Source organism: Dasypus novemcinctus, chromosome 3 (assembly GCF_030445035.2).
Source record: "Dasypus novemcinctus isolate mDasNov1 chromosome 3, mDasNov1.1.hap2, whole genome shotgun sequence".
In the NCBI taxonomy this organism is placed as follows: domain Eukaryota; kingdom Metazoa; phylum Chordata; class Mammalia; order Cingulata; family Dasypodidae; genus Dasypus; species Dasypus novemcinctus.
Window position 1 is genome coordinate 81,217,577 of NC_080675.1, and position 27,173 is coordinate 81,244,749.

Genomic DNA, 27,173 nt, shown 5'->3' on the forward strand with positions numbered 1-27,173 from the left:
TGGCGATGCTATGGGAATTTGGAGGACAGGTCCTTGAGTGCTGGCCAGTTCAGGTTTTTACCCCAAGATAACTAACTCCCCAACTTGGTAGAGAACCTCCTCTCAATGTAATTAGAAATTTTACCAAAATTTCTTAAACACTCTAACATTGACTTTTCCCAGCACCCATGTGTCTCTGTGGGCTTTTTTCCCCATGTAGCAACAAAGTCCCTCTCTTATTCTACTCTTAGTTTTCGTGGACTTCACTCCATTTGTCCCTCCAAATGCCTTCCTTCAGAATCAGAGAGGGGAGGGCTATTAGAGGGAGAATAGAAGTGAAAAGGCTGTGGTAGACTTTGTACGAAATAAATACCTGTAAAACCTGTATCTTTTTTTTGTTGTTGTTCCACTTAAATGAAGAACTGGAATTCAAATTAATGTAAAATTATAAAATATGGAAATAAATATGCATGCGATTTATGAAACTTCCTTTCCTGATTTGATATCTGGTATTCCATTTGGTAGGAAATGAAATCAATAATCCATAAAGCAATCGGCTTATTGTTGGATAGCTTACCCCGAGGTAATGCAGCTGCTTGCTGGGAAAAGTGAGAGAAGGGATCCAGAAAATAGTTTATCTTTTTGAGGACATACCAATTTTGAGCATATGATTAATTTTGAAGGTAAAATTTCAGAACATCATATTTTAGTTAGAAGCTTGAAAGATGTGTTTGAAAATATCTAGAAAAACAAAGTATTTGCAAAATTCAATCAGATATGATCCAGAAAGTATTTCTTCACCGTGCACATTCTCCCCCTTTGAGAACATAGGGCCTCGCACATAGTAGGGTTTAGGAAAGTGTTTAATGCGCTCATTTTAGTTAGAACTGGATTCCTCCCAATCCTATTAGTGGTTTAACCCCCCTGACCTGGGTCAAACCACATAGGAAAGGGGAATAAAGGCACTAGATAAAGCTAGAATGAGATGTCGGCTTAACACACACGTATAATATTTTGTTCAAAACCCTGTGAGGTGACCAGCCCAGATTGTGGCAGTAAACAGTGCTGTTAATTCCATTTACACTTTCAGAGTTGGGATCCAGATTTTCGAGTTTGTCCTGTGAGTTTATGCAAAGCAATATGTAGATCGATAGCATTCGAAACATTCCGCCTGTGCTCTAGCCCCCCTCGGAGTCACAAACCGCCCGGGCTGGCGCCGGGCGCGCGGCGATCCTTCGCGGAGGGGGAAGGGCGAGAGGGAAGGGGCGGGACGCCGGGCGGGAGTAGGGGTTGTCCCGGAGGCGGGACAGCTCGGGAGCCCGACCTCAGCCTTTAGCTGCTTGAGGCTGCAGCCGCGACCCGGGTGGCCTAGCGCTTCTTCTAAAGGGACCCTCCGACTCCTCACTGGGCCAGTCCGGGGCTCGGTCGTGGAGCTCCCCACACCTCCCGCTGGTCCCTGAGCCGGATCTCTTTGCCCCAGAGTTGGGAGCAACTTTCCTTTCTCCCTCGGCTCTGCGGAGGCTCCGGGACCGTGGCCGCCGCAGGTAGCTGAGCCCCTGGTCAGCTCTCCCCGCACCTCTTCCTCGCGCACGCGGAGGTCATTCGCTCCTGGGGGGCACACTGGGGGTCCCCGACCTCGGCTCTGCGGGCGAGATGCCCTTGGGACACATCATGAGGCTGGATCTGGAAAAAATCGCGCTGGAGTACATCGTGCCCTGCTTGCACGAGATCGGCTTCTGCTACCTGGACAACTTCCTGGGCGAGGTGGTGGGCGACTGCGTCCTGGAGCGCGTCAAGCAGCTGCACTGCAACGGGGTGCTGCGCGACGGCCAGCTGGCGGGACCGCGCGCTGGAGTCTCCAAGCGGCACCTGCGGGGCGACCAGATCACGTGGATCGGGGGCAACGAAGAGGGGTGCGAGGCCATCAGCTTTCTTCTGTCCCTCATCGACAGGCTGGTTCTGTACTGCGGGAGCCGGCTAGGCAACTACTACGTCAAGGAGAGGTCTAAGGTAAGATGCACGCGGGCATGGGCGCTGCTGCCACCCGCAGGGACTGGGAGCTTTCGAGAGTCTGTTGTCTGCCGCCTTTGCAGGACTGCAAGCGAACTTTAGTTTTTAACCTAGAAGTTCAGCCTGGTTTGTCTCCTAGACCCTCTGAGCAAAAGTCTATGTTAAGGGGCTCAATTGTAATGACCATCTATTGACTTTGAAATAATGCTTCTGGTGAGTGGTACAAGCTGTGGCTTTTGGTCAGATTTTAGGAGATTTCCTTTCTCAAAGATCCAAATGAAGGAAAGGATATTGGAAACATTGTGTATGATCCGAGGTACACGTGTACTCATGATCTTAAATGCCTACTTCAAAGTCACACCGTATTTCCCTTCATTGTGTTCAGAAGGGATCCCTGCAGAAGCACTCTTAAACAGTCTGGAGACAGTCGTTATTTTGCAATGTGGTGGTTGGTTTGTGGAGTTTGTGGCAGGTGTGGGAAGAGTTGGGCATGTGAAAGGGTAAACTACCTCCATAAAAAGTGCAGGCTCCCCTCTTTTTCATTCTTGAAGTACTGCCTTCCACTGTTAGACCATCCACTTGGTTGTGAAAAGTGTTCTGGTGCTGAGCCCTACCTACACAACCACTTTCCCTTTCCCTTTCCTATCAATTGATGGCAAATTCCACTCAAAAGAACAACCAGATAAGTGACCAGGAGAGACTCCCCTAGTGGTAATTTTATCTTGGAGATATTTATGGGTAGATTGGCAGAAATATGGGAACATGTAAGTACCGTGATGATGTTGTTTTTTAGATTACTTTGGGGTAGCCTCGTTAGTCCACCTTTCTTCAAATGATATTCCAGCCCATTTTTCCAGAGGCAGTTCTGTGATTTGCACTTCTTTTATTGTGATTTAATCAAGGGGGTCTCAGTTGTATAAAAAACATTGACTGAAATACAGTTTGGCAAAGCTTACTAGCCACAAAAGGAGAGATGAACGTTCACCTATGCACCATGCCTTAAAAACATCTGTATTATTTCTCAATTTAAGATGGATCCTGTGATAAAACCAACCTTTGTTGTCTCATTTGTCCCTTAAGCTGAGAGAAGTGATCATAATAAAGGGCAAGTGGCAAAGAGTGGGGATGTGTAGAAGTGAAGGGATTGGGATAGGTGAATGGAGCAAGGGAAGAGGGTGTCTGAAAAGCTTCGCTAATAATTGGGTGCAAATAAATTTGCGTTAGAAGTAACAAATCTTATTAGAAGAAAATGCTGCTTTCTAAATTTTACTTTGATTTGGGGAAAATTCAGTTAGCTGAACTCTGTAGAAGATTGCTGTGACAGTGTTTCTTTGCTCTTCCATCTTTTCTGGTGGTGGATTAGAAAGTCATTTGTCTTGATTAGTTTGATTTTAACTAAGTGACCTTGACTGTCTCCTGGGATGGGAGAAAGGGGGAGGGTGAGTCTCAGTGAGTTGCATGCAACTTCAACCAGGAATAGCAAGATGGCTTCTTATCAGTTACTTTTTTAAAAGTGTCTTTTAAACACAGGTGTTAGGAAATCGCAGCTTCCCCCCCTTTGCCCCCCCCCCCCCAGCATTCTAGGAACAGAATTTGCTCTGAGAGAAGCCAGAATTAGTTGGTAGAAAGGTCACAAACATTTGAAAGTGAATTTATGTTTATATTTACTTTTTTAGCTTTGACTAGTAGGGATAGGGTTTCAGGCTATACTTTAACTTGACAAATTGAATGACAAGCATTGTGTAAGTCAGGGTAAGGGGAAAAAAAGATCTGTAGATATGATTCTTCAGTAATGGTTTATCTTCTGGGTGGAACAAGTGAAATTTGCAGTTAACTTTCAGAAGGTGATTGTAAATTGGTGAGAAAACACATCTGAAGAGCTGGTTTTAAGCAATATCTGTCTGTACCCAAATTTCCAGCTTTCCTTTGACTGTTTTATCACAAAGTTCTTCATTTCTGCCCCTCAGGAAATTCTCCTTTAGATTGGGATATTTATTTCCTGGTCTACTAGAACCAAATGCTAATCAGACTTGAGCTAAAAATTATAGTCAAAATCTTTAAAAGTCTGATTTGCTTATGTGAAGAAGTCTCCTAAGTGATGTCTTGGGACCTTGAATCTCTTGTTTGAAACTCATTTTTAAAGCATTTAGAAACACATTCCATTTCTACATGACTTATATTAGTTTCATCTTCATTTCACCTTCCTTACCAGCTTCTCTTCCCTCAATGGAATCCTTATTCTGCCACTTCCTAAAGACTCAGTTTCCTGCTTCTTTCATGCAGGTTTTCAGTAAAAACTAAAATTTCAAAAGGCAGAAATTTGTACATTTTTAAAAAACATTTAAAAAAATATTTATAACTTTTTATGATGGAATATTGTTAGGCATACACAAATAGAGAGGCTAGTATAAAAAATTCCCATCACCCAGTTCCAACAATTGCTAGAAAACCAGTGTTTTTTTAGTTACCTTTAATTTCTTGGGGTTATGTTTATTAGTGCATTCACCATAATTACTTTTGGTCTTTTGCTGGACTTTTGAAGGTCATTAAATAATGTAATAACGTCCTTTACTTCAATGACGCAGTAGCAAAGGCAATGGGAATAAAGCAGATAGACATATTGGACATCAGATTGAAATTGTGGATGAGTATGGAAAGAGAATTGAGATGGTTCTCCTTCCCCCTGAAAGAAAGTGATGACCCATCAGAATGCATTTATCTCCACTTTCCTGGAGAAGAATCCTCTGGGGAATTTATTTATCTTCACTTTGCTGAAGATCCTCAGGGTATGTGGTTTCTTCTAATGTACAGCAGTATGGCGCCTCCTAACTGCAAGCATGATCATTGCTTTCAGGCTATCAAAGAATTTCTTATCTGTTCTTCCCATTTGGAGAATTTAGACCATATCCAAGATAAATATTGTTTGTAATTTGCTCCTTTTGCTTTGGCTGCCTTGAAATCTTGAAATGGTTTGAAAATGGCTGTTTTCCAGAGAACGTGAAATTTATAGAACGAAAAGTCCTTCTATTTAAGAAGCAGCTCAATGTAGACTTACTCGTTAGACTTTTCTATGTTTATACCAGCAAGGTACAAATGTAACTCTTATAATAATAACCACCTTTTATTTAACAGTTTACTCTGTGTCTGTGCTTGCTAAGCACTTTACAAAAGACTCTGTAAATCTTCAGAGTCACAATCTTCAGCAAACTGAGTGATTAAATAATTTACCCAAGGTGGCAAAATCAGTAAGAGGCAATTTATCAGAGGGATTAGGGGTTTGGGTTTGGAGTTACTAGGCTTGTGACTTTAGGCAAGCTCCTTCGTTTTTATCAAGTGTAAAATGAGGGCTAATAATGCCTTGAAGCTTTTTAGGGGGAGCATTGAGTAAGATCACAAACTTAAAATTCTTAGCAGAATTCTGAGCCTTTAGCGATTGTAAGCAGGAGATTTGGAATTCTAACCTAGATTTGCTTGGGAAGTCTGTGCTCTGTACTGTTATACTCTCCTACCTCTTATAATTTCATTTATTCAATAGGAAGTGTTTATGGAGTGTTCCACTCTTTGTTGGGGTACTGTGCAGGGCTGGGGATCCAATAGCGAACAGGCATAAACCCTGCCTCATAGAGCTGATGTTCATATGGACTTTTGAATTGGAGGATCCACTTGTTCACACTTGGATAATTTTCAAGATTAAAATAAAACACCCTAGACATTAAAGGGGGTCAGTTAAGTACATTTGAAGAAGAAATTGGAATGTTGTGCTAGTGTTTTTTTTTCTCCTGCTAGATTTAGGAAACGTGTTTATTAACAAAATTGGTTGTTATGATAGCTCTGGACAATGGGGTTGTGAGGGTTGTAGTTGAACAGACAGACTTGATCCTCCCCTGGAAACAATATGGAGAAATGATAAAATAACAAAAAGAAGGAATAAAAGAAAATGTAATGCAAGTTTGTTTGGTGGGTTTGTTCATCTACTCTTGAGCAATAACAGTTTTGGCCCACCTTTTCCATGTAATGTCAGGAATATCTTTTCCTTAATGGAGCTTATCTTAGTGGAGGCTCTTGGTTGCAAGCTACTTGAAGCAAAGTGGGATAATGTACTGTGAAGATCAAAACATGTCTCAGGACCCAAGTGCAGGAAATGCGCTCTCAGTTTTAGAGTTCGGAGAAGACCAGAACTCTGAACTAGGAACCAGAAACCAGAAAATCATTAGCATCCAGGACAGTTGGTGTCATTTCTCTGGAGCTTTATGGCCTCCAACTTTGCGTCTCTCTGCTTATCTTCTTTATTTCTTCTGCCTCCCTCTTTTCAGGCCAACTTTCACTGCTTTTCCATGCCCCAAAATGTCTGCCTCAGCCTTCAGTTGGCGATCAGCAGAGATTTGACTAACTTTAGAACAGCAGGTTTCATTCTCTGGGGGAAAGTCTGAATGGGTCACCTTGGCCTGGTCAGCCTTGTTTGGGCAGGATGGGAGAGCATGCCGTAAATGTATGGCTGGCACGGCCCATGAGAGGTACAGTTTTTAGAGCACTAGGTTTGGGGACTGGACAACCTCAATGGTGCCCCTGCAATTAAAATCTTAAAAATGTACCTATGAGTGGGTATTTTAGGGGAGGACACTGAGTTTGACGCACTGGAACATCCTTCTGTAAGGATGTGAGGGATTCCTCTAAAAGGTTTTGTATTTAAAAATAACTTGGCTCCTGGAGGAAGGAAATTACCCCAAGGAAATAATTTACCGAGAACACAGCCTCAGTTGACAGAGAAGCAAATCTCTCCAGGGGGTAAGTTTTCATAGTGCTCTTTGTCTATCTTGGGGACAAAGAAGGTAGTTGTGTGTGTATGTGTGTTCAATTTAAAATTTCTTACTCAGTTTTGAACTGTTGGCTGCTCCACCACAACTTATCTGCTTGCTGTGAATAGGGGAATCGGGGTATACTTTAATTTATTCACTTACAAATCATTAAATACCTCACACTGTGGTTGACCTGTGTGTAGATGGGAGAAAGAAGGTAGACAGGGATTATAAAGCCACTGGGAAGAGGAAGCCAAGAGTCATGGGGTACGATAGTTGTCACCGAATTTGTTTTCTCTTTTTCTGGTTAAATAGCCCACTTTTACACTCAGTCATTTTTATTCTTGTTTTTCTCCAGTTTTTCTATTTTACTTAAAATAAGTGACCAAAACTATGCAGGACCTTAATAATACAGATTTTAGAGTTAGAAAGGTATCTCAGAAATCACATCTATCCAATTCTTCAATCATTAGCAGTTATTAGGTTGCTTTTATATTTGAAGAAAGGCTCTCTTGAGTGGGATCTTGTCAAGGGACTGGGGTAGGTATTAGGTGTGAGAAAAGGTACTTTAATGGAGAGGGGATATACTGGCTAGGTAAGCTTCATGAGGCAGTAGACGGGGGGGGGGGGGGCCGGGTTGGTAGATTAATTCAGCTACATTTGGCAACTGAAAATATAATTCTAACTTAAAATTGATAAACACCCGTAGGTAGAATTGTTTAGCCAATCTGTGTGTTCATTTTTTTAGAAGTGTCGTGGATTATTTCCCTTTTTGCTCAGCTCAAGGAAACGTTATAAATTTCTCTTCCCTGATTCCTAACTAACTCTGTTTAGAAAACCTTCAAATTTTCTAAATAACAAGCAGCCTTGCAACTTACAGCCCCATTCTGCAAAAGAACCATCTACGGAAGATTCTCTGATGAAGCTTAAAGGCGGGGGTCAATTCCCATTCCACCTATAATGAGAGAGGTCCAAGAAGCACCTCCAAGCACCCAGCATTACATGCAATAGAATAAAGCTCAGAGAGCAGCCCCTGCCTGTGGGCCACATGTGCTCAGTTTGGCAGTGCCTCTGCTTTTTTACTCACTTTTGTGGTTTGGGGTGAATTAAGTGACATTTTGATCCCTGTTTATTGAGGACCAAGGAGCAGCTTGCAGATTAACAGTATGGAGAAAGTTATTAATTCTTAATTAATTATTACCGCAACAGACTTGTAATTCCTTTGGAGCAGGTTTTGTAGCTGTTAACTAATATTGCTCTAAGAAATGGGTGTCATTTTTCTCTATTGTTTGTCAAATGTACATGTTCTGACAGTAACGATGGTTCAGATATATTCTGCTGGGCAACTGCCAGGGGTGCCCAGCGGGTAGCTGAATGCAGAGACAGAAATTGTAAATACACCAGACAAATCATTTTATGAAGCCAGACTAAGGAATTCATCTTGGGCAGATTGCCAGGAACCTTTGATTTGGCTCATATTCAGAGCCTTGTGTCTGTTTGCCAAGTAAGATTAGTTAGCTTTGTTAATTATACATAGAATTTGTACCCCTTTTCCCTTGGTTATTTCAATCTTAAACCAGTATGGTGCTTACCTTAATTTTGTATCTTCTTTTGATAGAGATTTGTGGATGAGTTTCTGTTCTCATTTTTGGTGAGTAGGAAGTACTGGGTGTACACACTTCTCATCCTCTGCCACAACCAAATCCCAGCCATACAGACCCATTGATTCACAGTTGCGTAATGCAGGCTTTCAAGTCTTGTATTGGATTCATTCATTACCTATTTACTAAATGTACTCTGTGTTTATACAATGTCAACATCTTATTAATTCAAGCCAATTTTTGGTTCTTTAGAAGATCCATTGATCAACATTTCTCAAATTTGGGAGTAAATGTGTCTATCTCATGTGAAAGAATTTTATTTATCTATTTTTAGTTCTAATACCCCTATTAGAACTTGAAGTTGTTTTCAGGATAATACTCTTCTCTTTGAGCGGTACTTTGAAGTACATATGTACTGTTTAATACAGTTTGTATGTCTTAAGGAGCTCACTCTGTGTTCTCCACGTCATAGAACAAAATTTTACCAGAGTCCCTCCTTCCCACTCCCTTCCCATCTCTACTCTCATCTGTCAGGTCAAACCTGGAGAGGGAAGTGGATTTGGCCCAATGGATAGGGCGTCCACCTACCACATGGGAGGTCGAAGGTTCTAAACCCAGTGCCTCCTGACCCATGTGATGAGCTGGCCCACACGCAGTGCTGATGCGCAGAAGGAGTGCCGTGCCACACAGGGGTGTCCCCCGTGTTGGGGAGTCCCATGTGCAAGGAGTGCACCCCTCAAGGAGAGCTGCCCAGTGTGAAAAAAGTGCAGCCTGCCCAGGAATGGCGCCACACACACAGAGAGCTGATGCAGCATGATGACACAAAGAAAAGAGACACAGATTTTCTGGTGCCGCTGACAAGAATATAAGTGGACAAAGAAGAACACACAGCAAATGGACACAGAGAACAGACAACTGGGGGGGGGGGGGGGGAAGGGAAGGGGAGAGAAATAAATAAAAAATGAAAAATGAAAAAAAACCCTGGAAGGACTTTTACTCAGAAATCTCAACATAAAATTGACAGTGAGGTGCTTTTTTGTTTTTGTTTTTGATGGCTTCCTTCATATTTTTTTCACAGATTAATTTGACTCACTAGAGTGGGTAAACCTAACCTTCATTGAACACAAAATAGTGAGGACCCAGGCAGGAACTATGTAATATTATTGGTCAAAACTTGGTCTATTGTGCTTTTTTTTTTTTTTTTGATTCACAATGGAATCTTAAGTTTTGTCTTTTTTTATTTTTCAACTAAATTTTGTTTTTCTTTCTTAGTAGAAATCCTTGAGGGAGAAAGTGTTTTAAGAGACTTACTTTAACCATGAATCGCCTGCCTGTGGTTCTCCCATTCTCCCTCTAATGCATCTTATATGCTTTTGCCAGAGTGTAGTTGTCTAAAACCCCAAGAGCTATCATGTTGTCTCCAAGTATAAAAACAATTTTCATGCTCTCTCCCCATTGCCTACTATGCAATGCTGCAAACTTCTTGGCATGGCATGTAAAGTTCTTCCAAATCTGACTTGATTTGACCTACCACACCATTTTCAAATGGACCTCCTTCTTTCCTTTTCAATCCTTGAAATGCTATAAACTGATTTGCCAGGATTAATGAGCTTCCCCACTGTCTGCCATTCTTTGAAACCTATTTCTAGTGCCTTCTCCCTGAAGCCTTCTGCCCCGTACAACCCTGTGGGTAGCTCAATCCAGGCTGACCCAGTGCAGTCATTTATTTGGCTGTTTATTCTGCCTCCCATTTACTTCTACATTCCTTAAGGGCAGAGACTGTTGTGCTTTGTGTCTACTTTTAGTGCCTAGAGCAGTCCATTACTAGCCATAGGTGTTTGTTGACACCTTCCAAAGGAACTTTGATTTCAGAGGAGGTCAGGGTGTTAAAAAAGTTAGAAACATTTTGTTATTAGAAAAAGTGGTCCCTAATTTGATGCCAAAAAGTGTTTAAATGACATTTTTATTAGAGCAATCTGTTATATGCTAGAGGAGGGGCCTTAGTTTTACAAAACGGTTCTCTCAGTTCCATAATTCTGTGTGTTTCCCTGGCAAGTACCTAGTCACAGTCTGAGCCCTGCAGCCCCTACATTCAGGTCTGGCATAGGGATTCTCTGTAGTGAGAAAAGCAAAAGCCTGGTCTGGTCTAGCTCAGCCCCTGGCGGGTGGGAGGTATCTCATGCCTTCAATTTTCCATTTTTTTTATGCACAAGCCTAGACTTTTATTTTTAGACTTTAACTTAAATTTAGTCAGCACCTACTTTTAGGCACTAGGATGAGCATTTTAAATTTTATCTCATCTCACCGTGGTCTTGGGCAAGTCAATTCTCAGAGCCTTACTTTCCTCATCTATAATGTGGGTACAATAATGCTCATCTGGGAAACGGACTTTGGCCCAGTGGTTAGGGCGTCCGTCTACCATATGGGAGGTCCGCGGTTCATACCCCGGGCCTCCTTGACCCGTGTGGAGCTGGCCCTGCGCAGTGCCGATGCGCGCAAGGAGTGCCCTGCCACGCAAGGGTGTCCCCCGCGTGGGGAAGCCCCACGCGCAAGGAGTGCGCCCGTGAGGAAAGCCCTCCAGCGCGAAAAGAAAGAGCAGCCTGCCCAGGAATGGCGCCGCCCACACTTCCCGTGCCGCTGACGACAACAGAAGCGGACAAAGAAACAAGATGCAGCGAATAGACACCAAGAACAGACAACCAGGGGAGGTGGGGAAATTAAATAAATAAATAAATCTTTAAAAAAAAAAAATGCTCATCTACCCCCAGGATGATCAGGAATTAAATTTAACTTGAGACTAAACTTCTACCTGCAATTTGTGAATCTGAGATGGAAAACAGGTGCTTTCAGTTGATTCCTGAAGAGAACAGAAGCAGGTACCAACGCTGACAGTAATCCCTAGAGGCAGAGCCCAACACAAAACAGCGGTGCTAGAAAGTTACAATTGGGATGTTTCCTGCCAGCTTTAGGAATCACACCACAAAGCCTGTGCCAGAATCTGGCCTAGGAATTTCTCTTACTCCTCTGTCTAGCCACTTTACATTCTACAGACCAACTAGTGCAGTGGACTAATTTCCCCTTCTCTTTTATCGTTTAGGGTGAAGAATTACACAGAAACTCTTGGTTGCCACACAGTGATTAGTTCTCAAAGTGTGGTCCCTGGACCAGCCACCTTAGCATCACCTGGGGACTGTGGTAAATGCAAATTCTTGGACTCCTCTCCAGACCTCCTGAATTAGAAACTCAAAAGTCCTCTAGGTGATTTTCATACATGCTAAAGCTTGAGAGCCACTGAAGTCAAAATTAATGAGTTAAGAAGGGGAGGATAAAAAGAGATGGTACTATATATTCCTAGTTTCTGTGTCAGTAAGAAAATCAGAGTTCAACCAGTTGATCAGATCTGAGCTTGTTCCTTGCTAAAAGTAAAAATACAAGTATTTTTAGTTCATTTGGGAAAATGTTGAGAAAAATCCACCACATGTTAAATGAACACACATACCTATTATATAACTTCTCTGTTATTTGTACCACTAAACTTAATTTTCCAGCACTGAAACTTGGAGTCAGATGTGGAACTGATTCCCTCCTGTTGTGTTGAATGGAGGGGAAAAAAGTAACTTTGGTTATGACCACAGGATATTGCTCCCCCACTTACAGCCAGCAATCTTGCAAGGATTGCATGCTGAAGGCATCAGGAAGAATGAGAGAAACATAGTGTTTTCCACAAACTGGAAAATAGCTCCTTGTGAACAGATCGTTTTCTAAATATTGAGCAACTTTTACGTGCTGGTGTCTGTCAGCCGTGACCACCACATGGGACCCTAAGGTGGTTTGTGTTCCTCCAGGGTAAGGTGGCTGCCAGAGGCAGGACCCAGGAGGCTGAAATGTGGGGCTCTGTGGGAGCAAACGTGACAAACTGATCTAGCTTGATGGGGATCCAAGGTATGATTGGGTAGAGATGGGAGCGTGGCTTCCACTTGCCTTTTCCTATTTAGGCTTGGAAGGCGTTGGACCTGGATTTGGTCAGCCAGGAACCTCATCTAAGACTCCTTCCGTGCATAATCTTTGGGTTGAAGGAAAGCAATCTCAATTTCTTTCATGGTCTCTATGGAAATGATAAAATAATAGCACCTGTTTTCAGTTAACAGTTCCCTCTCTCATACCTTATTTAGAAGCAGTGTTTAGTGGTAGAAAGGCAATGGGTTTGAAATTCTACTTAGGTTTATGGTGTCCAGTAAGTTTCTTTTCAGCTCTGAAACTCTCAGTTTTCCACATTTATAAGATGGAGCTTTTATCTATCTTAGGGGAACAAGGGGACAATTAAACCACACAGCCCCACTCTCACCCCCACCCCAAACTCAGAGCCAGATGCTTCTTTATTTCTAGTTAGTCCCTTTTCCATTTCCTAAAATTGACATTTTCCTCAGAAGAACCTTTTACTTTTCTACCCTCCCTACCAGGTGGGGAAAAATGTGCTGTCTCATCCCAGGGATCCCTTTATATTTACCACATCCTGCTCCATTTCTTCCCAAGGGAAATATACTTTTGTATTTCCTTTTTAAAATCTGCTTAATTGGCCATTTATCTTCTGACTTTGAAATGAGTTCGAAATCCTTGGCTGTTGTTGACCTGAGCCAAAGGAAAGGTCCTGGAGAGACTGGCTTCCTCTCACTGAACTTGAAGGAAGGGAAGCCCAGCCTCTAGGCTGGCCTTGTCTGGGGAGAAGACATGGGCTGTGGATCAATTGCAATTGAAGCAGATATGTTCCTTGCAGGGGCTACAGAGCTTTTATAGTGGAGAGGGCAGGGTGAGGTTGGCCCTGCAGTGCTGCAGTGGGAATAACCCAAACGAAGAAAACTTGGGCAACTGAGTGCTTTGCTCTGGATTCAAAATTATCGTCTTTTGCCATTTGCTTTTGTTAAAATTCCCTCCATGGGGCTATTAGCTCACAGACTCTATGCCCAGCACCCTGATGTTTCATATTTTTGCACTTATTTGCATTTGCTCATTTTCTACCATTCTGGGAGACGTGATAGGCAAGGATGAGAGGGATGAGATGTAGTACTGAAGCTCTTAGTTTCCTAAAAAAAAAAAAAAAAAAGGAGTGACTGTTAATGTTAGACATCATTAAATCAATTGCTTTGGGAAAGTATGGCTTGATTTTCAAAACTTCCTTCTCTGTAACCAGACTACAGAGAAACCCCCTCTGCTATTTAATAATTCTGTGATCTAACCTCTTTAAGTTACCTAACCTCTTTAAGTATTCGTTTCCTTATCTGTAAAATAGAGATAATTTTGGTTCCTACCTCTTGGATTATTATGAAGATTGAATGAGGTAATATTTGTGGAGCACATACAACAGTGTCAGGAACATAGTAAGCCCGACATAAATAAATGTGTCTACTGAATTTAAATAAGTTCTAATGCTATGTTGACTTGCTGTGTGTCATTTCATTGGACATAATCTTTTCAAGTGCTGAAATGCAAATGTAAATTTAAGATCTGGTTTCCTAGAAAGATTTTAACTTGTTTTTTTCCCATCATATTGGCGTTGTCCTGTTAATACTCTTAAAATTCATTAAGGATTCCAGGTAAAGTGTTCTCCAGGTTTCTCTGATCTTAAAAAATTACTTCAAGGAATTTTTCATGACACTTTTTTCATTATTATCCATTAGTAAAGTCTCATCTTACCAACTGTGTTTAAGTTAACATGGATTCCTTCTACTATTTTTGGATTCATTTCAGATGAAAATTTTTAAAACACCACACAACTCTTTGACAATCTTCCAGTTACAGACGTTTCTTTTTCATTATGCACAGAGCAATTAGCGAATTACAAGTCAAGTTTTCTTGTTCTGGTAAAATTGCCTTCCACACCAAAGGACATTACATTACATATTGTGAGTACTTACTCCATATCGTTTTAAGGGTTAGTCAAGAGTTTGTTTTTCTATAGGAAGAAGTTAACGTCTAGGTCCATACAGTAACTTCCAGGATCAATGACTCCCATGGGGGACTAAGCCACGACTCTGGGCCGATGGCTCTGGCTGCTCATCTTCCCTTTAACTAGCAAATTAAAAGAGATGTACGGAATGGCATGCTATTATGTGGGGAAAGGACTCCGGAAGGACATGGTTAAACGTCTGTTTTAATGCTCTTATCCCCGGGCTTCGCAGACTTTCACCGATTTCGTATTTCCCAGGAAGCCCCGGTTGGAAACATTTCCCTGGCGACCTGGGTGGTGATGGGGGTGGTGGGGGAACAGGGTGTCCCAGTGCCCTTTCCCTCCGCCGTCCTCGTCCGCGGGCGGTGCGCTCGGGTGCGGGCGGGCTGCCACCCTCACGCAGCGCACGTAGCCCTGTCACTCAGCCATCACTCCGCTGGCCGAGGGCCAGGCCTCCACGGGAAGGGCTGCCTTCCCAAACCAAACAGCCTGTATTGATATGTCCACGTTGCCTGGCCTGTTTACTAAGCCTAATTGCAGGGCTCTGGCTGAATCCTCTCCAAGGAAAGGAATTAACCACAATTCAGAGAGGAATGACAATAGTCTCTTAAATTCCTGGCCCCAGAGAGTTTCACTGGCAGCTTGGGGGAAGGTGACTCGTTCAACTTCATGCACCAAGTTCAGGGATCCCCTGGAATAGAATCTGAACCTGGGGTCCCTAGTTAGGCTTTACAGAGTCTTAGGACCCCTGTAAATTGTATGCAAATTTCTGTGCTGTGGGGGTTCTCTATGGGTTGGGGGTGGGAGCCCATATTTTTAATGGAAGAATCTCAAGGGGCTCTGATGCCTGGTAGAATTATCACCACCCAAGAGAACTAATTCCAAAGTCTGGGTAGCTGTTCAGATCCTTGTTTGGATGATCTTGAATCTAGGACCAAGTTCAGAGTAGAGTAAAACCAGGGCACTGGTGAAAAAGGCCTATCTGTATGAGAGGTCTTGAAATGAAGATAACTAACTCCCTGCCCGTGCAAGCACATCGCAGGACATAAAGCATTCACCCAGGGACTGCCCTGCTCACTGTCCACACTTAAGGTGTATGTTACAATAAGTGCTAAACACAAATCACCCAGAAAAACGACCTCAAAGTGCAGCCTTCAGCTACTCCACCCAATGCTGACCAGAAACATTAGCAAGTTTGTCACCTGAGCTGTTGTCATAGCAATATAAATTAGACTCATCTCTGGCCAGATAACTTCAGCTCTTAAATTCTCCATTTTGATGAGTCTCTGGACTGTTTTTCCAGGCCACAGAACGTGCACGGTCTCCTGTATTTCTTCGCAGCTCTTTACTCGCTTAATGCTCATGTTGTTAGAGGCGTGTGGTGGTGAGGGGAAGGATGCTGTTTCCCCAGCACTCTGTACACGGTGGGTGTGGGGGGACAACTTGAGGGGAGAAGGGTGTGGAGCAGGCATGTCAATGGTAGATGGCACATTTAAGGAGGAGGCAGTGACTTTGGACAGGATACATTGAACCTGGTAAAGGGAGATGGGGAGGGTGCCCATTTAAAGCTCCGGAGCTGCTGCAAAGTAGCTGGGCTTCTTAGGAGACCTTAACTAACGGTCTGAAATGCAGCCTGATCAACAGTATTCAGGAGGGTTTACATAAAAATCTGATTGCCTGCTACTCTTTCAAAGTCTGAAGACTTTGTAACACGGAGCCCTCATTGTACATGGCGGCAAATCCCCTGCTATGAGTAATCTAGCATACCCCAGAGTTCTGACACATGTCCGCCTGACTGGCTTTACTCATTTATTATATGTTACTCACAGGCACCAGAAGTTCTTTGAGTTGTCCACCCTGGATTTGAAGCTACAAAGTACTTCGGTAGAATCCGAACCCTGAAGGGGAGAGATTCTGTAGTCCAAGTTGAGAGGAAGACAAATGTGTGCACATCATCAACCTTGAAACTAGCTAACGTGTATGAAGCCCATAGTGTGTAACAATGTGTGACCACATATACTGCATAAAGGAAATGGATTATCTCCTTTAGTCCTTGTAAACCCATTTTACAGATGAGCAAACTGAAGTGTAAAGAGGTTAAGTACAGCTTAGCCTTACTTAGGTTGCATTTCATTCAAAGTTTGCTCTGTTCATAATTCAAATGAATCCTTAGAAAGATTGGCTGATTTTTTTGGCTTCGCAGCTAGAGGTGTCTGGTGTTTGGCAGTGAATGAACATAACAGTTTAAAAGTCACTCAACCAGCTTTGACATTATGCTCTTGACAAGTTTTAAAATGAATTCACCTTTATTTCAAATTTTGCAAATAAAGTGAGATTTGGTTAATGTTTTAATTTGCTTAAATTGTTCAAGAGCAAGTCAAATTAATAAATCTGACTCTAAAGCCATGAGTGATATAAAATACTTTTCTATAAAATTATGTGTTACTGGGGAAATGGCTGTGGCTCAATCAGTTGGGTCCCGTCTACCATATGGGAGGCCCTGGGTTCGCATCCTGGGGCCTCCTCGTGAAGGCAGGCTCTCCGGTAAGTGCCACGGAGTGCTGCCAGCTTGCAAGCATCGACTCAGCAAGGTGACGCAACAAAAAGGGAAACAAGTAAAAAACACAGAAGAGCACACAGTGAATGGACACAGAGAACAAAACAGTAAGCAAGCTGGGGGCAGAATAAATAAATACAGACACACAGAAGAACGCACAACGTATGGACAAAGAGAGCAGACAGCAAGCAAGCTGCAAGGGGCGAGGGAAATTTTTTAAAATTGTGTTGTTGGTCATTGTTAGAGATGTACATCTAAGTTGGGGGTGGGATGGCAAAGTGTACCACCCCCACCCATCTGGGTCTAAAATGACCATCAATGCTGACTGGACAGCTGTAAGTTGCTGAAGCCAATTTTTAAAAAAATGGTTTTATATGCAATCAAACTTTGGTTGGGGTTTCAATCAAGAGCATTCTGTTTAGGCAATGGAATAAAGTCCTGGGACTTTGGGATGATGAGCTATGGTTTTTATGGAACCAGTTCATCAGTAACAGTGTCACTGTTTTCTTTTCCATCTGTGGTATTTGGGGATCAGGTTTTGTTACTTGGTTTGGCTGTCACAGTTCTATATATCTGTGTATATCCTCAAAGAATAGGTACGCATTTCCTGCCTGAACGTGGCCTAGGTGTCCAGAGCACACATTCGGGCCTGGAACCAGAGACCTCTCTCAAGGTGACATGTTTCATTGATGGCTGCTTGCCATTGCTTACCATGGTTAGTGAACGCCGAAGAGCGCCTTGTTGACCTTTGCACCTATTTCCTAGTGCTCCAGAGCTATGGAGAGATTTCTGAGGATGGAGGGAGGCGGGCACCATGTGGGCGCTCGCTGGAGGACGTGGTGAATTCACAAGGGACTTGTGCATCTCCAAGAAGAGAACTATAGGATCATTCTGTATGTGGTACTGTAGGTCATATCTAATGTGTTATTAAAATCTGTACATTTCAAATACCAATCTAGCCAGGAAGTTTTGGCAAATGAAAAGCTATAATAAATAAGACATCCTCCTGATCTTTATCAGTGTTATTGCTGAACATGTTTGTCGCACAACAATTAAAACATTCTGGCCATGCTCTTATTGTTCTGAAGCATTCTCCTCCTTCACTTTAATACACTTTAAATTCCTCCCCAGAGTTGATGAGGTTTAGATAGCAACTCAGTGGAACTGATCAGTTTCCTGAGTTTGTTACTGCCCCGTGTACAAATTGGCACAGAAGTGAGTGGCTAGTTACTGCTGAGAGGCTTGCTTCCCCGAGCAGCCTTGGCCTCGTGGTTTGTTTTAGACTATGTCAAAGCCAACAAATAGTTGGGAGTGTTCCCAAACCAAGAACCATCTCTATGGCATGAATCCAGAAAACACACTGATAAAATTGGCCAAATGTAGTTTCAACAGACCCACTGAGGCCCACAATGATTTCCTTCCATTGTTTCAAACTGATGCATATGCCTTTGGAACCAGGAGAGAGAGTGAATATTCACTCTGGCCAGAAAAATGATCTCTGTTCCTCTCCCTTAAGAAATCAGATACTTTACTGACATTTAGGCGTTTTGCCCTAATAAGTCTCTGTGAATGTGCTAGCCCTTGCTCTCTCTGTATTTTATAAAGATGCAGCAATTAGTAAAGGATATCCTTTTGTAAGGTTGTATCTTGTCTTTATTTTGTCAACATTTCAGTCTAAGCTAAGTCCTGAAGCAGATAAATACTTCATAATACCCCGAAGATCTCAGCTTCTTTTAGGGTTGATAATTCGATCCGAGTCTTGGATCTTCTTGGACCTCTGGAGACCATGTAATCCAAGCCCACCTTTATAGAAAAGAAACTAGCTGGAGGTCACACAATTATTTGCAAAGTGAACCAGATAGCAGGCATCCAGACCACTGACCTTTTCTTTAGAGTAGAGCTATTTAAGAAAATAAGATTATGTAGCATTGATGGACTACTTTTCCTTTTCAGGGCTTCACAGTGGGGGGAGGCTGAGATAGTAGGGAAGCCAGCCTGTAATTGTTCGTGGCTTAAGTGACTTTTGTTATTGGCTCAGTGGTGGCTTTTAGAATTCTAATAGCTGCTCTCTGGAATGGATAAGTCTCTAGTCATTATGGGTGACTTCATTTTATCTCTTCCTCTCCAGGTAGGCCAATCATTTTTATCTTCTACCAATCACCTTTCCCCAAGCCATCCTTTGCTTGGTGGTACCATCATTTGTCAAATCTTCATTGCATAGCCTCAATCTTCCCACCTTGAAAGATGTTCCAGCAAACTGCCTAACTTCAGCTCTAAGATGACATTCTGTTGACATTTCAGATATCCAAAGGCAGGTTATGGGGATGGGTGTATAAATTGAGAGATTCGGCAATTAAAATCATTAATTAAAATAATTAAGATCATTGTTAAACCCAAGTTACCATTCAGCCTTATTATCACTCTAGTATGTGACATGTGTGAAGCCTTTTAAAGCTCCCTGCCTAGTTCATGCTTTCATGGCACCTCTGGGAATGACTTGGCAGCTGGGCATTGAAGGTGATTAATTGAGCCACTTGAGCACTTTTTTTTTTTTTAAACGAAGATAAGCTTTTAAAATGTCAGAAACAGCTACTGATCTAGGTAGAATGTGATCTCTTTAGAGAAAAGAGCCATTCACTCATTCATTTATTCATCAAATTTTAAACAGACACCTATGTATCAGTCACTTTTAGGTGCTAGAGGTACATCAGGGAACAAGCAAAGAAAAAGAATCCTGTCTTTATTTTACATGCCAATTACAATATACTGCACATATCACCACCCTATAAAAATATTTTTGAAATACGATTGGGCCCTCTGAAGAAAATAACTGGCTTTTTGCCCCTTGTCTATATTTTTCTACTCTCTGCCAAAACAGTTAGAGGTTTATTACCTTCCACTAGTAATTCTCTAATAATAATTTTTGGTAGCGTTTTTGATATGACTTTTTGCTTTATTTCTCTACCTGGTTGATACAGGTGGCTCTTAGGCAAAGGAAGAGGATTTTATGTTATCATTTAACTTGATAATAGTTGGGTTAGGAAGAAGACAATTATTGAGAGGTGTATTAAGATATCTATATGGCTTTTTCCATGAAAGGAATCTGTTGTATAAGCTAAAAAATTAGGATCTAGCTTTCTATTGACCCTTTCCTCTCCCTTCTTCTGTCCTAAGCATTTTATTATATAAGGCTGACCTTTTCTCCTTTGCAATTTGTTCTGTATCTTGGTAAATATAAGTATCTTTAGCCATTATTCTAAGACAGCTGGTTTCAAAATGTAATATGCATAAGAACCACTAGGGACATATGTCCAACAGGTATAATCCCTGAGTCTCATGTGATTAATTGAAAATTTGTAGGTCTAGGGTAGAAACCTAGGACATGCATTTTTTAAAAAGGAGGATTAAAGAAAGGCAGGGCATTCTAATGATGATGTAGATGGATTCCTTTTTTTTTTTAAAGATTTATTATTTATTTATTTATTTCCCCTTCCAAACCTCCCCCCCCCCAGTTGTCTGCTCTCTGTGTCCATTTGCTGTATGTTCTTCTGTGACCGCTTCTATCCTTATCAGCAGCACCAGGAATCTGTGTTTCTTTTTGTTGTCATCTTGTTGTGTCAGCTCTCCATGTGTGTGGCACCATCCGTGTGTGCGGCGCCATTCCTGGGCAGGCTACACTTTTTTCACGCTGGGCTGCCCTCCTTATGGGGCGCGCTCCTTGCATGTGGAGCTCCCCTACTCGGGGACACCCCTGCGTGGCACGGCACTCCTTGCGCACATCAGCACTACGCGTGGGCCGGCTCCACACGGGTCAGGGTGGCCTGGGGTTTGAACCACAGGCCTCCCATGTGGTAGGCGGACACCCTATCCATTGGGCCGAGTCTGCTTCCCTGGATTCCTTTTTCAACATGATCAAAAGTGTTTTAGAACTGTGGGAATAGTTTGAACCATGTCTCATTGGGCTGAGCTGTAACATATGACCTGGCTGGTAACTTTATGTGGCGAATAGTCCAAATTTAAATGTAGGCAGTTAAGAAGTCAGCAGCCACTTATGGATTGTCACTTAGCACCCAAGGAGACTGTGCATTATACAGCTGTTAACAGAGGGAAGATTGTCCCAGCTTTGCTAACCAGCTTTCTTGGGATTTCTCCTTAGGCAATGGTGGCTTGCTACCCAGGAAATGGAACAGGTTATGTTCGTCATGTAGACAACCCCAACGGTGACGGCCGCTGCATCACCTGCATCTACTATATGAACAAGAACTGGGATGCCAAGGTACTTTGGAATAATGGGAGTAGAGTGTGGTGTTAGAAAACATGGGAAAACAATTCAGGTGGCTTCGAGAGAGAGTTTTGTGTTCATAATGGCCCTATCTGCTATTGAAACTTTTCTATTTTTTCCCCCTCTATCCCCATAGAATTAGCGCTAAAGTTGATGAGATGAAAATAATGGATATGAAGTTAATTTGGTCTGTGTGGGAGGGTGGTTGACAAAGAGATGGTAATTTACTATTACTTTAAGATTTGGGATATTTTCTGGTATGGCTTTCAAAGCAGAATATGTTATATTCTTTTCGCTCTCAGCAGGAACATTGTGAGAAATTCCACAAAAATAGACTGTAGAGTATAAAACCATCCCCAAGAGAGGTTTCCCACACAGTCTTCTCTCTGGATATGTTTCATTGGTGGCTGCCTGCCATGGTTTACTATGGTTTGTGAATGTCAAAGACCTTGTGGGTTATTTTTGTATTTTAGAATATATAGATAGAGATATAAAGTCTGGTTCCATACTTACAAACATTTGTCTGGACTTTGTATGCTTTCTGAAAGTTAAGAATGATTTAGAAGTCTGGGAAGTCAGAGAACTTTTCAAGCTTATTTGGCTGTTGAACCTTTGGCATCTCCATTTCCTGTTAGGGCAGACACTGGCTGTCATAAAGCAGCGATATTTTATCTGGGGTCAGAAAAACTCAATCTGGGAAACCAGTGAATCAATGAAAAGGCTTGTCTCCTCTCCCTATTTGGTAATGTGACTGGACTATATCTCTTATGTCTCTTTTTAAAGTCTTGGGAGGTGCTGTTATAGGCAGAAAAGTAAAGTTATTAGGCTGATAATCATTCAACAGATATTTGAGTTCCTGATGGTACGAGGCATTATGCTGTAGGGGAAACACTGGTGGGTAAGGACTGAATTCTGTCCTCAATATGATTTATCTATAAGATAGATTAGGCATATGTGTAAAAAAGTAATTTAAGGAAGAGAGTGATATATGTCATGAAAGGTACAGATAGGGTAGTCTGAGAGTTCAGGGTAATTTATAAATTCCAGCTAAGCAGTTCAGATAAGGAGCTAGGGGAGTTCAGAAGAAAGCAGTAAATTCTAATTGAACAGACGGACAGTTATGTGTGAAAGCTATTAATATTAGAAAGAACCATCAGAAATAGTGTGTGAGGGGCTTGTAGGTCAAAAAACAGTTGAATATTGGTAATTCCATATGGTTCAACTTAATAATACTCCATTTTATATCCATGGACTTCTTGATTGTGGGGATGAGATGACTTTGATTGGTATGAGGTGGATAAGGAGATTTATCTAGCCAAGTTTGCAAAACAAGTAAGGGAGATAAAATTTGGTACAAAGGGTAGGTTGAAATAGAAGTTTAGGAGTAACATACACTTGAAATGAGGTTAGAAGATGGCTTTGTTTCTAGAAGAGGCTGAAATACCTATTGATAGACTGTATCTGAGCTGGGAAATAATCTACCTTCCTTGTGGCCCTCAGCTGCATGGCGGGGTCTTGCGGATCTTTCCAGAGGGGAAATCTTTCATAGCAGACGTGGAACCCATTTTCGACAGGCTCCTGTTCTTCTGGTCAGACAGGAGGAACCCACATGAAGTCCAGCCTTCCTACGCAACCAGGTAATTTCCTCTAGAGAAGCTTGTATAAGCTCCAGTTCCCAGAGAAATCTCTAAACTTATGTCCTGTGCAGATGGGGAACCCACCATATCCCAGAGCTGATATCATATCTATTTGGAGTCATTAAAAATTAAAGGGGAAACTTTGGATACTTCAGTATAAAAACCTAAAATCAGTTTGCAAAAACTATTAACAAATTGCTTTCTGTAGGTAAGCATATTGGACTCCAAATTTCCCAGACTCTCTTTCTCTTCTCTCCTTTTCATTTCTAACCCCCTTTTTAAACTCTTACTGTAATCTACCCCTAGAGAATGCTGGCTATCACATAGTCAAGAATCATCTGATTACTTTTAGATGAGTTTACAAATTGCCAGTTGTAGGCAGAGTGGGGACCTTGAGGCAAAAAAAGAGGAATTTACTCTGACTTCTTTTCCTTTTTATCCTTTCCTTGTCTTAAAATTGGTTTGGGATCCTGTATCATGTCCCAACAATTGGATTTTTTTTAACCTTTCTTTAGCTGATGCATGTAAAGATTTTCAGAGTAGCTAAACAACTTAGTATTGTTTAGAATTACTCTCGAAACTCCTAATTCCTAATTCTGTCTAACTCGCCCTCATTTACCTTTGTCTTATTTATGACTGAAGCTGAAATGAGGCAATTTGAAGTGCTGTGGGGTGCAGTTTGTATTGGGAATAGCAGTTGGGGACAGTGAGAGAGCTTAGGTAGAAGGATAATGACTGAACCTTAACAAGCCTAATTAAATTAAAATCACATGTGTAAAGTACTTAAGACTTACAAGTATCTCCCTCCAGAAGTCACAGATCTGAGCCCCAAACACAATTGCATTTAAATGCCAAACTGGCATGTGCTCTAGGTGAGCAGGTCAGTAATTCTACCACCAAGGGGCAAAATAATTGGATCCTGCCATTTGTGGCAGAATTCTCTGGTCATTCTCCATTCCCACAATGTCTAAATTCACAGGGAAAACATTAGCAAATATTGATGTTAAGTGCTTGAGAAAAACCAAGTACTACAGGAATTCAAATCACTGATAATAATTATAAAATGAAAGTTTTGAAAATCTGAGCGTGAAATGGCTCCTGTTGTCATCTATCACCGTGGATGGGCTGAAGTGAATGAATAGGGTTGCAGTGGAATGCTTGAAGGCCCAATGTCCATAACTAAAGAAAGAAAGCCAAGAATTTTAAATGTCCTGTGATTTAAATAAGTTATTTTTCAAAACTTTGCTCAAATGCCTCCTATGTTCTCCCCACCACCTTGGGTCTCCTAGTCTTTAGCAGAATGACTTCGTTATATTGTTTTCTATGCAGGTCATATCTGCCTGTTGAATTATTTGATAAATAGCCCATCTCCCCTCCTAAAGCCTGAACTCCTTGAGGGAGATCTGTTGACATGCATCTTTGAGTTCCTAATGCCTGGTACATACCAGGAATTCCTTAAGTGTTTTATTACATTAAAATAAAATTGAAACCAGACAAGTTTATTTTAAATTATATTGGAGTGAACTTGTAATAATACAAGAGAACTTTAAATGTTAACTTTCCAAATGGCTTTGAAGTGGAATGTATATGTTATTTATTTACTTTTTGTATTTCTAAACCTGTTTACTTATGCCTGCTTATCTTTCACAGATATGCTATGACTGTTTGGTACTTTGATGCTGAAGAAAGGGCAGAAGCCAAAAAGAAGTTCAGGAATTTAACTAGTATGTGTTCATTATTTTCTGTGACTTTTGGTTAAGGGAACCCATGACCTTATTTCATGATTTTTATATATATTCTAATATACCATGTTAGTGGCCTACCTTCATATATAATGACATCTTGATGGATTTAATTCTGAAACTGTAGCCTTAGCTCTGCTAGAAAAATCAGGGGGAAAAATGCAAAGGGCATCTCTGAGAATGTCCATTGGTTGTGTAATGATGGTTTATAATAGATGGGAATTAGTTAACTTTTTGTCATTAATATTAACCAATCAAATGTAACACTAAATTTGCCCATGATTTTGGCACATTACAAAGGATACACAATGGAACCTAGCTAAAATGGTTAATTTATTGTGTTGGTGTGGGACTGTGACTCTCAATATAAACTTAGGGTTCATATAGTATTAACTGAATATGACTTAATAGCTTTCTGGACCCTAGTATTCTAAGGCAGCATCTCCCAAAGTGTGTTCCATGTAAAAACAAGGTTCTGCCAAACTGCTTTGTAAAGAGGTACATATCTGGTCCAAAAATAGGATAAATGCTACATACTAGGTCCCTTTCTTGAAGAGTAACTGTGCTAATTAGCATATTCAGTCAAGACTCTTAAGAAATCCTGCAGCGAAGAAACATACCTAACATTGCATAACCCATCATCCACTTGGGGTGTACACCTATCAAACACCACAGAAAACACAAGTTGAAGAGCCCTTTTAGGAGGCACTCGGCTTAACTTTGTTCTGTCAGATATGAAGTATTTACTGGTGGCTATATGTGATATTAAACTCATGAATCTGACTCTCTACACTCTTAATTCTCTTTTCTGTGCCTACCCCAGGGAAAACCGAGTCTGCTCTCACTGAAGACTGACCAGTGCTTTGAAATCCACAGGGCCTCATTCTTTTGAGTAACAGTTCCCAAGCCCTCTTTAAAGAGCTGAGATCCAAAGACGGCCTCTGCATTCACTCGGTGGATGAGGAAATTACCCCTCTGCTGGAATGCCCTGCATCATTACGTCCTTGTCTTGCATGTGGTACTTCATGTTTTCTTGACAAGACTGCATCAACTTCCAGACACTATTTTTCCAGATGAATTTATTTGCTAACTCCAAAATACCTACAGACAACCCAGCTGACCAGCGATTTAATTGACAGATTTGGTACACTGGTGATCCAAAACAGGAGCGTGGAAGCCCAGGGGAGGGAATGGATCTTACTTGCACTTTATGTACACTTCCTGATTTGGAAGGAGGAGGTTTGCAAAGAAAAAACATAGTGACAGATGCCATAGAAAGGCATCATTGAAGCCATAACAACAGAAGAGAAAAATTGGAGTCATTGAAACAATTTCCAGATGCTCTTAATCCAGGACTGTTGGAGTTTTTGGAGAATTATCCCAACCTAATGACATTATTACCTCTAGAAAGGGCTGCTGTCACAGTCATCAACTTATCAGTGTCCTGTGGGGTGAACATTCCCTCTTCCTGGTCCTGCAAGCTGGACTTTCTGCCTCTGCCCATTCTGCTAGAAATAAGACTTTCTGATCAGAGATAAGAATACCATTTGTTCTCTATTTTCACTTCTTCCCTGGAGAATCTAATTCTCTAAAAGCTAAAACTAGATATTAATTGTTTTGGTTGCTTTGTTGGAACAGAATATGAATTTAAAATCACAGGGAAAAAAATCTACCTGGTGGTTAATTTAGAGTCAACCTCTGATAACTGTTGAAAGACATGTTTACCCATGAACATGTTCATCTTGAAACATTTGAGAGGGGAGATGGAGTTGGAAATGTGGGAGTTTCCTTTTTCAGTTTTCTTTTTTAATGAGCTCCCCTTACTTCTTTAACAAAATAAAAGAAAGAACAGGGTGCTGTATTTTAAAAAGGAAATGGAAATAAAACAAAAAATCCTGAACAGCTGTTTGATTTTTTTCAACATTGTGTCTGACAGCGTTTCTTCAGCAGACTTGACTCTGGATTCACTGTAGTCGGATTCATGACATTTGCTAAAACTGAAGAAGGTTCTACTCTGGCTCTCATAGTGGTTCTGCCTCAGTAAGCACAGATTCCACTGCCTCTGAATCCTGTTTTGAGCACCTATTTTATGAAAGTTACACTTCCTAGGTTTCAATTCCATTTCTGTTTTTTTTTTAAATCCCTTTAATTTCTTGCTTGAAAACGCCACAAATTTTAAAGAGCCAGAAAATATTTTCTTTTGTCATTTATGGATATGAAGACTTTCTAAAGTTGTTTTTTCCTTTTCTGGTTTGGGAAATTTTCCAGATAAGACTTGTCCTTGCTGATTATCAAAATTGCTCTATTTTTTTTTTTTTCCATATTACTTGTCACCTCCTACCTTACTATGTAACTTACATATTTATTATGTTTATAGTCTTGTATCCTTTGCTAGCGTGTAAGCTCAATGAAGACAGGAATTTTTGTATGTTTTTAATCAATGGAATGTATTTGCAACACCTAGAACAGTGCCTGGCAGTTAGGGCTCAGTAAATACTCTTTGAATAAACTTGTTCTCCCGTGTTAGCATTCAAATGTTTTAACTCCTCAACTTCATCTTTCGTAGGAAGAATTTCTTAGAATTTTTGCACACACATCTTTCTATCATTATTCTCTTTTAAATTT

General features: G+C 41.3%; 1 protein-coding gene across 1 annotated transcript; it reads left to right on the top strand.

The window, feature by feature from the left end:
• Window positions 1–1,099: 1,099 nt before the first annotated feature.
• Window positions 1,100–27,083, top strand: EGLN3 (egl-9 family hypoxia inducible factor 3). The gene is made up of 5 exons (XM_004468980.4): window positions 1,100–1,989; window positions 21,044–21,163; window positions 22,670–22,806; window positions 24,457–24,530; window positions 25,372–27,083. The coding sequence occupies exons 1-5, from the start codon at window positions 1,633–1,635 to the stop codon at window positions 25,401–25,403; spliced, it is 720 nt and encodes a 239-aa protein (XP_004469037.1). The 5' UTR covers window positions 1,100–1,632; the 3' UTR covers window positions 25,404–27,083.
• The last annotated feature ends 90 nt before the right edge of the window (window positions 27,084–27,173 follow it).